At 39.4% G+C, this 12,460-nt stretch overlaps 1 protein-coding gene across 2 annotated transcripts in view; it reads right to left on the reverse strand.

Annotated features, from left to right (window-relative positions):
• Positions 1-248: 248 nt before the first annotated feature.
• Positions 249-12,460, reverse strand: part of nfic (nuclear factor I/C) — a 35,856-nt gene continuing 23,644 nt past the window's right edge. For both annotated transcript variants that reach the window (XM_039601523.1, XM_039601524.1), the window contains exons 11-13: positions 11,582-11,765; positions 10,701-10,789; positions 249-10,349 (exon numbers count right to left, since the gene is read on the reverse strand). In XM_039601523.1, coding sequence (XP_039457457.1) covers positions 10,329-10,349; positions 10,701-10,789; positions 11,582-11,765 — 294 coding nt within the window. In that variant the 3' untranslated portion in view covers positions 249-10,328. The remainder of the gene's footprint in view (positions 10,350-10,700; positions 10,790-11,581; positions 11,766-12,460) is intronic.

Below are 12,460 nucleotides of genomic sequence, written 5' to 3' on the forward strand. Positions count from 1 at the left end.
TATGAGAACTGCAATTTATAGCATGGTTTTATTTACACTTTACACAGTGTCACAACTTCTTTGGAAATGGGATGATCATTTCAAATTTCTCTTCAAAAGAGATCTTCACATTTCATTTCTCACTGACAATAACCAGTGCATCTTCCTGTGTTTTCTGTTGGAGGTCTGCTAATAAATCATTCTTCACAATACAGCTCATTATAATAACAGCAGATATGAATGAATGAAGAAACACAGAGCCTGCTGGCTGAGTTTTAGAATAGCATGTTTATTAATGGTATATTTTTGCATAGGGAAACATACTCATTTCCAGAAATGACTTCATTAGAATCTGTCAATAGCAATGTCTAAATGTGGTTCTAAAGGTTGAATATCCCCCACAACAGATGAATAACATAAGGTCATAAACACTGGTTCAGACGGCTTTCACGCAAACATTATACATTCAAAGAGGATCAGACCGGTAAGTGCGAGACTTTAGTTTATGCCATGCAAAAATATATGACTGACAATAATTTCAGCTGGAAAACAAACAAAAAAACAAAAAATCCACATAGTAAAAAGTACTTAAAAGGCTTGGTAAAGCTGCCACGAAACTACTTTCTGCTTGAAGCAGCAGCCCTTTCCACAGTAAATCTCGAGGTCAGGATTAATGTCAGCACTTCAGCTTTCCAATATGGAATGGAATGGACTCAGCTCTATCCAGATGTTAAAACTGTGACCAAAGTACACAATAATGAACACAGAGGCGTTCCCATATCGCTATAACAGGGGACCGCTCTCTGCTTCACTGCAGCTTTGTTATTTTTAGGTACCAGCGTACCTCAGTGTGCATCATGCATGACCATTTTAAGTGATAAAAAGATTTTGTTGTTGTTATCACATAGCTAACTCAAATCCAACTATAGAGTTAATGTGAAAAGGACGACAGTCTATGTGAATTGCAGTCATGCAATAACTGATGACAAGTTTTAATGCCTATGCTTTCTCTGATGTAAGGGATATATGTCTGGAAGCAAGCAAGCAGTCTTTTAATATAATATCTGGAAAAGTTATGATGGAAAAAAATGTTCAAATATGCATTCAAATATTCTCTGAGAAAACAAACTTTCATTCATTACATACCTTCTTGAGCACATGGAGTAAACTGTGCAGTAGCAATGTACTTTCAGTTACAGAAACAAATCAATATGGCATCACTGTCAGAGGAAAACCTGCAGCTCTACAATCCCATTTTTAGTAACCAAGTGTGGTTTCCTGCTGTAAGTCTGAATTACAGGAAAGGTTTTCAAAGGCCATTAAAAAAATTAAAAAGCAAACATGCATTTCAAGTAACAGCAAAAAAAAAGAAACACATATTGGAGTCACCAAATCAATGGAGTTGTTCCAGGAAACAGCAGCAGTAGGGTAGAGCATTGAATATCATTGATAGTTCATAGAAAAGAGCCCTCTGCAGTCCCTTTGTTCCTCATACAGCAGACAGTTCAACATCTGATCATCTGCAGCCGTGAAACTAAAAAATAGGAAGTACCACCTGCAGTACGACTGTTTACTCAGAAACAGCTGTTCACAATACTGAACATGACCTGCTAATCACAATCATCAAGCAGTTTGGACTCTGGTGTGATGCAGTGTAACATGAAATATATGGACACATACATTGATTATCAGAATTTGAACTATAATAACAGTGGCCGCCTAAACAGCACTTGTTTGTCTTTAAACCACAGAGTTTCAAAAAAATCTAGAGGGAACCAAGTCAACCGCTCAGTTAACGCCAGTCTGTATCTGTGGCACACAATAAATATGCGTGTATTTACTGCACTGTGTGTGTGTGTGTGTGTGTGTGTTTGTGTGTGTTCGCGGGGGTGGGGTCTTACAAAAGAGGGTGAAGCGAACTAGCCTACAGGGGGAAATAGTAGACAGTGGGTGAAAGCAAATCAGAGAGCTGATTACTACAACTGACACATTATTATAACTGAATAATAATGATAATACAGACCTCCATGCACTGACAGCACACTGCAGTGGATAAATCAACTGATACAGATGCTCCTTTTGTAATGTGGCATCACATTTGTGCTGCATTTATAATGATTTTCACGCGTGACCTATAAAAGCTGAAAATAGAACACAGCTGTAGGCCCCGAACATAGTACAGCGTAAAATGAAGTACCATAAACTGTAAAACCTCTGAACTTTAGTGTCCCCCAAAATGCACACTCAGTGTTAGCTCTAGATTTCCTTCAACTCTTTGGTTTGTTGTATGGCTTGTCACTTCAGGACCCGCACCGGTGAGGGCAACACTGTTTGTCACCAAACCATGTAGGGTCTGAAAACAACACCTACGGCTTACAAAATACCTCCAACAGTAAAGTGATAGGCACTGCTTATTGACATTGTTTTTGGTAGAACTTTTCAGTTGCTGCTGCCCTGCTGGTTTATTTGAATAGAGCGAGGAACATGATGAGTTTGCATGTCTGTACACTTTCGGTAAGAGGACAGTGTCTGCATGAGAGCCTGAACTGGTGTGTCGCTTTCTTTAAAGTTGAATTTTATAGCAAAAAAAAAAGATCATAATATCAAGACAATTGACATGCCAATTATGATTAATTAATAGCTGTAATTCCTGATAAATTTGATCTTGATTTCAGTATTTTATGATATGATGATATGATAATGATAGACCTCTATTTCAAACATTGTGTAAACATACTGCACAAGCTTGAAACGCTATCACCTAAACAGTACTGCGCATGTGTCTTCCACTCAGCAGGGTGAGTGTGTTACTTAGGCATCCTGTTGTCAGGTTTTCGTTTGGTGGGAAACAGAAATGAAGACGCACATCAACAGTTCACACTGTTTCCTGACAGCATTGCATCCAAAATGTAGATTTTAAGTCACGTGCCAGTAAACTGTGCGTACATTCTTTCCACAGGTGAAGGTTTACGGGAGTTTCTATTGTGGTCGTCAGCTGGAGGAGAAGGAACAACTACAAAGCTTGTACAGTTTTTTGCAAACCGCTTGCACATTTTGCATGGGCATTTTTGGCTGTAGTGTTTGTTAAAAATGTATTTGAAACTTTTAAAGCAACTAAATCTAAAAGGAAGTTCTATATTTCCTATGCACGTGAAGAAAAAACATGTTTGCAAATAGCGGGCTTCATCGCAACTTAACCGCAATCAGACCCATCATAGGTTAATACTCTGCTTCATCGTTTTAACATTAAGTAAAGTACATAAAGATTTGGTAACCGTACAAGCAACACAGTCTGCCTTCGTACAGTTTTGGATATATCGCCATAGTCAGGTTAATAGATATCATTCAAGCCAAAATACATGTTATTTAAGGTTTATAATCACAGCCACTATCAAAGTCCAAAGCTCTGAATTAAAGCTTCTACCACTCAGCTTCTATTTATGATCTTGCAGCATCAATTACACTTTCCACTTTGGCTCATAATTTCTGATGGAACTCCCATCAGGAGGTCTCTGAGGATCCTCTGATTTGCTAAAGTTGTACACCTGACCAGGATTGGTGGGTTCTTGCTGTATTGCTACAAGTCTTAGGTCTGCGTGTGAAGTAACTAATACCTGAGGGCACACCCTATAAGCTCCCATACCATCACCATCCTCAGCGGGTAAAAGTGTTTGTGCAACTGATGCGCAATGAAATCACCAGATATTGCTCATTTCTAACTTGCTAGAGCGTCACGTTGCTGCCTCTGTCAGTGTTTGCCCCATTACGGATGACGTGTCAGTGGTGAAGACCTTTATTTTTGAAGCAGTGATGGACCAGTATAGTCCAAGACTGAATGCTTTTTTTAACCACTCCCCTATTTCGTTTAACTTTCACCAAAATATTTGGATAAATTATTCCTTGTTTTTCTATGTATAGCATTTCTGCACACAAATACTTGACCTAAACATTTTTAACTGCTGAGTCAACCTTCATTGACGCTTGCAAAAATAAGGCCATATTCTTATAAGTGTGGTGCTACAGTAAGAAGAAGCATTTCATTAGTCAAGCCCAATGTGTAATTTCAAACAGCTCGATCCTATAAAAAAGTTTCAATATTTCAGGACATAATTTATGTATTACAAAAACATTGCTACATGTGACATCACAGTCAACGTTTTTTATCACAATGACACATTTAGGAGATTGTGAAGTCTTAGCAGTTGGGTGAACTCCGTATGTGCATTGTGTCATTTCACCTGTCTCTCACCCACTACAGCTTTGTTGTCCACATTTTTCTCTAAGAGACAGAATTTTCCCCATTTCATGGTTTCCACTTACTGTATAAGACAGCCACAAATGATTTAAACATTCTATACATCTTGATAACTAATAAGTGCATTTTGTATATATTTTTATACACACTGATGTGTTTAAAACTATAATTCTAAAGTAAAGTAATAATAACCCAAGGAAAACCTAAAAATAACCTAAAGCAAAGATGAGTAAAAATAATGTAACTCAAAGTCATTTATGGCCTTTTCTAGTATCTTATCACATGCTGAGTAACAGGATCAAAGTCGTCATATAGGCAATTGGACGGTGTTCTCATCACCAGTCATAAAGCTGCAAAGCCCTGAAATCTAAACCTGTACATGTTTAACATGCTTCCATTACATGGCAACCATACGTGGCCATACTAGCTAAAGCCCAACAAGATTTTTCCCTGCAATAAGTACCTTTAAATGTGTCTATATGCATCTAACATGGGACAATAAAACGTTACGTAGATAGAGCTGAGCAGTGCCTCTGAAGATGGCTTTTGTTTGTATTGCGAACATTTAGGCAGGACTTGACTTTCTCAGCCCGTGTTTTAGCCTCTGAGTCATATTCAAATCAAAGCTTCCATCCATATTTAACCACGCCCAGAAAAACATTTTACTACAACACAATGGTGTCCACATTTTCATATAACACACATCTAAGCAAATATCAAACAATGTGTGCATGTGACTTTACACATAGCAACACCAATAATGTTCACTTACATTAGCCCACAGACACCTCAGCCTACACGCCAGCCTTAAACAGCACAGCCACCGAATCCAATCAGCTATATGAGTGCAGTCAACACCTGAGTATCTCAGATAACACCAGAAAAATCCACAGAGTCTAAAGGAACAGCCTAAAATACTGGGAACTGCAGTCTTTTCCATGTGTTCACGTGTTTTTGTTGCAATAAATCAAGCATGGGACCTAAGTGATATGACAGCAGGTGTATATATTTGGAGGCTGGATCACAGTCTACATGTTCTCACACTTAGGCCTCAGTCACACTAGCCTAGAGACCTGTCAACTTCTGGGAACCTCCCAGTGAAATATGGATATTTCCCAACCAGATGGCGAGTGGTTGCTGGCAGTATCTGGGTGAAATTGCTCACACAGATGGTGCTGCATCAAAAACTTCCTTGTGATTGCTTTAGATGCGAGCAGACTGCCACAGTAGTTTGCATGGAAGATGCCAAGTTGTCTCCAAACACTACACCTGCAAGAGCAAAACTTGCTATGCAAAGTGAAACAACAGGACATTTGCCTTCAAAGTAAAAGTTAAGCCTCACTGCTTCAGCCAACCAGCTGTAAAGGGCAAAACCTTTAGTTGGACGGCACAGGTTGTCCATTTCCGGTTTGTGTGGCACTTTTCACAGTTTCACTACCACTCGGAGTAGCCGAGGACACGTTTTTCTCATGTGTAGTTGCCAGATGGTAGTCAACTGATCTCCAGGCCTGCGTCACTGGGGCCTTACAGAACAAGTTCACACTTTCAGTAGGTCATGATATAACAGCTGAGCTACGTTAATGGCAACCAAATGTATATTATTTAGGGAATAAAGTTGTTTTCTTCATACAACAGTAAAAAGAGTTTCACACTCTTCCTTTCACACTGTAAAAATTGCTCTATCTTTAGGATAACAGAGTAGATGATAAACAGCTAGTGAAAGCTTTCATAGAGCTTAGCCGTAAGTTACTATCTCAGGTGGCGCACCACCACAACCAAAAAATGTGCACTTGCTACACTGGTTAATGTCGAGTAATCACACATGCAGCTTTTTTGTACCGTGAAACATATGATCATGTTTCCATAAAATATTACTGTTCTTTAACTAAAGGCAAGGCACATAATGTGTTTTACGAAATATCGTGCAAAAGTTTAACAACAGAGCTATTATTAAATTCAAAGAAACATATAGCCTTCCATCCACTTCCCTCTGATGTAGTCTGCAGAACAGAGGGAGGAAAAGAAGGAGGAGGAAGAGCAGGACAGAGATGGAGAGGTATTATCAAGTTGAGCCATGCATTGGTTAGGTCAGCACAGCGACCAGGACAGCACCATGCAATATACATCAGCTTTAAGACAACTTTAACTGAACCTTAAACTGAAATCCAGTTCATATCAACACTTTCTGTCCATGTCATTGATCCCTTGTAGGCACTAAATTAACTTAGCTATAGCCCCCAAACCACGGGAAAGAAAAAGGAAATTCACCAACATCTCTGCTCTAATGCAAGGTAAAGTACATTTTAGGTGTGGCCTGACAGAAAACAGACAAGATCAAATCAAATTTCAAGATATAAGATTCAAATTATATGGGGACACGTCCAAGTAAGATTCCTTAGAAATAGAAAATTCATGCTCATTCCCATAGTAACTCACACAAGCATTTATAAATGTAAAGACAAGAGGAGGCAGGAGAAACAGAAGGAAAATGTTAAAATGGAAATTCTGGTTTTTGTCCGAATTGCTGTACAAACACACACGTGAAGCCTGTCCATATCTGTGAACTGCTGTCTCTTTCTGCTGCTTGGTGCATTTTGGTGCAAGGTGTTTGCATGATCCCACAGATGTTTGCTTCCTGTGCAGAATGACCAAAACTGGAAATATCACTGGAAATCCTGGGTCCAATATTTCCAGTGACTATACCACCTGCTTTCCTAACGGTTCACTGGAAGCCCAGTGAAGCAATTTTCTATCTTCTTCAGCTCTTGAACTTTCTCTTTATGGCCTCTGCTTTAACTTGAGCATAAACCCTTTTAAATACACAGCGCCACAAGCTTAGGGGTTCAGAATTAATCACGTAAACAAAAAGTGTCTTCCCTACACAAAAAAGTCAGTCATGAAGTTCCATTAAGTAAAGTAAAGTGTAAAGTGTGTTGTGTTAGTCCCCGAAGGGAAATTACTCCTCTGCATTTAACCCATTCACCCAGTGAAGCAGTGGGCAGCCACCAATGCAGCGCCCGGGGAGCAGTGTGTAGGGACGGTACCTTGCTCAGGGGTACCTCAGGGTAGCCGTTCAGTGGAGTCAAACCCCCGACCTTCCGATCATGGGGCAGACACTCTACCTACTGAGCTATCCCTGCCCCTGCCCCTTACATACTATTATTGGAACACACTGCAAACATTTATTTTATCTACTGAGCCAGTTTTGGCGCTGTTGAGCCACATGACAAATTCAAATGGCTAAATGCTGCTGGGGCACATGCACTTCTCCTCTCCCCTTTTTCTCACTCAATAAGTATGTATAGTTACATGTTGCATGTTCTTAATTTGTGTCTACTCCCTTAAAAGGAGGCTCTAATACTGTATTATTTCCTAATGTTTACCTTACCATATAAAGAGAAGACTGTTGTTGTAAACTGGTGCTATCTGAATATTATAGAATTGAATCATTGTCCTGCTGAATGATAAAATGTCCTCAGGTGAGTTTTGCTTTATTATTCCACAGAACGTGGAAACAAAGCTCTGCAAGATTCTGTTTTCTTTTCTGAGGACAGAAAGTATTCAGGCCTACATCCTAGGGAGCATTCCTGGGTTTCCTAGTTAAAGCTGAAAATATATGGCTCTTTGAACCAATATCCATTGTATTATTTCACATTGAAGGTGCTGAAGCATAGGGCTTGAAGAAAACTGTCATTGGTCAGACCACAGCAGTGGGGACACTTTTTTTTTAACTTTCTCCCAATAAGAATATTTATTTTCAGGGAGGTGGAGACAAATGTGGGTCATGGAAACAGCCTACAACAACTACACCAAGGAACAATGTCAGGAGTTTTCTCTCACTCTCTGTGCACAGAAAGCAAGTGGAAAAAAATGACAGACTGCAGAAACAATCCAGCAGAAAATTTCCTGTGAATAATACAGGTTACTCGGAAACTCTTCTCGTGTGGTATCCAATCAGATTGCACCATCAAAAACACATTTTTACCTCGTTACATCCACGGACAAATAATACGTCGACAAGTGTTAACAGAGTGCTTTAGAGTCACCAGTCCTTAGAGATAAAGTATGGCACAGACTGTAATGTATTACTTCTTAAAAATTTTGACATCGTCAACATGTCACATTATCTTACACAAATGATGTTGTGTAAGATTTATCAAAGGGCCATGGTGCACATTTCTACTACTGTTTCTTTTAGAGTTTACAATGAATTTTACTTGCCAGAACTGATGCTGTTTAAGGTGCATTTAAGAATCTGATCCTCAATTTTGTTCATTCTTTCATCATTATGTTTTGTTTTTTCACCTTATTTAAATGTTTCTGAAGATTTCAGTCAATGTTAAAATGCAGCTTGTAAGCCTTTCAATAGATCACTATAGAAATGTATTTGATAACTGAAGCTGTGAAACGTCAGCGATAACAGAACACTGCTTTGCCTCACTAGCAATAATGCAAACTCTGTGTCAACATTTACACAGAAAACCAAGGGCGCGACCTACCTTAAAATGCTTAATTTGTTGATGTTGGCACTTCAAACTGGAAAACAACTCTAGCTCCGTTCTTCTGTTCACCTGTGTCACCCAGCCCAGTCCCAAATCAAACTCTACTGCTGCTGTTCCATCACACATGTTGTTCAGATTGGGTTGGGGTTGAACTACACAGAGCAGAACTTCTCAGGGGCCACCAGTTATTCTACAGCTAGACGACACACCCAGATTTTGTCCACAGTTCAAGTCATATATGCATAACATGCTCATCAGCATCAACAACTTCATCAAAAACAAAAACAGTCTGCTAACCCTCCAGCTTGGCAACATACCGCATCATACCTTTTGAAAAAAACATATTTTACTGTAATCATAGTGCAGCACCTGCTTTATCTCTTTCTAACCCACCCACACACAAACACAGATCCTGTCATATTGAGACAAACAGAAACTACAGGACATCTCTTCAAAGCAGGAATGAGTGTGGAAATGCAGGAACCATCACATTCTCATACACAATCATCTACAGACACACACGCACACTACATTACACAACCAGGCTACAGTTCAGCCACATTCAGCAGCCAATGTACTGCTGGCTGTGCTGCCACATGATCCAGGTATGTGTTTGCCTTTTGATAATTCTACTGAGGAATTCACGTCAATGTCAAAACACTGTACGTTGGAACTGAGGTCACGGCCCACTCATGCACTCTAACATGGCATAGTAAAACTGGGCCTTGCTCCACACTTGCTTTCAGCTGTAGCATTGTGTGCTGTGGAGGAGGCATGAATATAGCTCTTATATTCCACTATTACTCGTTGTTTTCTACCAAAGAGCACAATCAAACAGTCTTACAAACATGAGCCTTGCAAAGCAACTAAATAATTTCAGGTGGATGATTGTCAATAAAAAAGATGAAGCCTCTGTGTTTTGTTGGGAAGAGTGAAATAAACTGCGCTATTCAGCTTGTAATTTTCTTCAGACGTATCAATAACATACTTAAAAAGTGCAAATAAACATTAAATATTAACAAGAGGACCTCTTCTGGTCGGTTCAGAAATTAAAGGAGGCTTATTTGCATATATTATAAGCAGCACCTGCAGCGGAGAGTGGGGCATTTTAAGTGTTGAGGGAGGGATGAGGTCTACACAGGCCTTGTAGTTGACTTAGTGTCGAGATCCAGGGTACAGGGGTCAAGGCTGACATCCATCCCAGGGAAACAGGACTCATCCTGGGGACACAGTTAAGTTTCAGGCGTCTGAGAATCTGATGTGTTGATGCCTGGTTCTGGTCTGTAGTTCATTTGGACCAATGAAACCTCTGCATTAAGTCGTTACTTTTCTTTGAAAATATGCCATTTGTGACAAACATGTAATGTCATAAAGCATAGTTCATTCTGGGGATATAAAACGGCTGAGTGAGCCCAGCATCCTTCTTCCATCCAGGACGTCTCTTTACACATATATAAATATATTGCAAAGTATATTTATATATATGTATGACCAGAGGTTAATATATTTTTCCTCTGGAAATGTCTTCACAACATTATTTTTTTCCCCCAGAAGTTTACTGTCATGACAATCACGTTTCCTCCAAAGTTCCCTCAGTTGCCCAAATACCAAGACTGGAAAGGAGACACACACACAATTAAAACACAAATAAATAGCATACTTAAAATGACTCAGCCTAGAAATGTACAAAGTGAGAGTTCCTCTCACACACAAGTATAATCCAAGACTTTCTTGATCATGTTGAACTAAACACTGTTACTGAAAACATCTATGTGCAGTATTAGAGAGATGTTTGCCAGCAGCAGCTACAACTCAACCTCTGAAACTTCCATTTGGGAATACAGGGCAAAGAACTAAAAAATACCAGAATTTTCCAGATATTGAACAGTGAAATCTCTAAATTTCTGTTGTCATCTGAATTCTTCCTAAAACGACTTTTACAATGTCAAGTGAACCATACTGACCTGAGCTTGGTAGAGTCCACCTGGGTCTCGAGGGGTGACTCCCACGAAGGATGATCGATTAGCTGGAGGGGTCCCCGGGGCAGAGTATGCTGAGGGTTAACAACATCATTCTTACTCTGTCTCCCAGAACTCACAATTAGTTGAACAATGCAACACCTTACACAACGAGTTCTGTCGACAGCAACAGCAACAACTACAGCATAGTACAGCATCAAATGCCCTGAAGTCAGTCGCTTTAATGAGGGACTGCGCCAACTCTGCTCACTGTAGAATATTTGGCGGAATTAAGTTTGCTTATTGTTCGTCTTTTCCTTCAGAATTGTCTGAGAAATTGATGTGAACTGGGCAGAGTATTGCCCATCTCCTCTTTATTCTATATTATATAAATATATTATATTTATTCTGTCTTTATTCGGTGTATTGCAGGTTGGAAGTTGGAATAAAACCCCAAACTCCACAAATGTCGCCCAGCATAGATCTGGGCTATGACTTTAAGTGTCCACTGTATATCATATATAACTGACACACATTCAGATGTTTACACAGAAATGAGCAGAAAAGGTTTGGAACAGCAACGTAAACATAATATTCAATTAACTGCAAACTAACAACGAAATTGTAGCAACACTGTCTTTATCAGGTATTAACATCAGTCCACCTCCTCCGTCTGGACCTGCCAGTCTATTCTCAGACATTTTTTTTTTACAAGAAGGTGTAAACGGATCACCTGCTCAACCAAGTGATTACAGAAAACAGTATCTCAAAAGGCATAGTTAATTCATTTCATATTGTGTTTGAATAATAATGACCATCTCCTAACAGTGTCGTTTTTGAAAGATTCATGTAGCATTTTCTGTATAAGATTATTTATGGCCACTTACTGGGTGATGTGGGGGAGTTTGCTCCTGCATCAGAGGACGTGGTAGTAGCTTTTGACTCTGTAGGAAGGGTCGGCCTAGAAAGGGAGGATGGGGGACTCGCCAGGGAGGGTGCAGGTCCAGGGGGTGCCAACATTTGTGATGAGATGTAGTGACTGGGCACTTTGACCTGGTTACTCCCATTCAGCTGGAATATTTTGGGAATATTATGAATTTTATTTCTCACAAAAATTGACACATTGTGTCAGAACAGAGATCAAAATACTGCAATGACTGTATTTGAGTGTCAACATGTACAGTTTGCGTTAACAGGGCAGCTCAACTAATGCAAGTGTTAAAATCTATCCATAGCATTATTTATTTTAGGTACATGTCAAACAGGCATCACAGATACATGGACTAAAACAGTACTTCTCAAACATTTGCAAAAAGGTAGTAAAATGTGCATGGAAAGAGCAACCAACCATTACAATAAACAAGCATCCCTCTGATTTGAATGAAATCAGAGGGATGGTAGAATATGCTGTGTTTATATGTGGAATTTATTTAATCATTTTTTTAGTCTTATCCTAATGATGCTGTTTTGGTTAATAAATCTCATTGAATACTTAAAGCAAGAGCCTGGAAAACATTTAAATCAGCTACTGTGTCCCTTAAGTTTCTTGAAAATGAAGAAAAAGTTCATTAAAGAAGCATTAAACCCACAGTAGTATGAAATATCCTAGTGTTACGGACAGAGGTGATGTCATGTGCCTCTGTGGGTTTTGTCCTTAGGGTGGAGACTGGAACTCACAGGAAGTGGTCTAATTTATACATTGCACTGTGGATATTCAGTGTGGAATAAAAAACTAGATGCAAATTTGTCCTTCTTTTGGTTGCTGC

This window comes from Oreochromis aureus, linkage group 17 (genome assembly GCF_013358895.1).
Source record: "Oreochromis aureus strain Israel breed Guangdong linkage group 17, ZZ_aureus, whole genome shotgun sequence".
In the NCBI taxonomy this organism is placed as follows: Eukaryota; Metazoa; Chordata; class Actinopteri; order Cichliformes; family Cichlidae; genus Oreochromis; species Oreochromis aureus.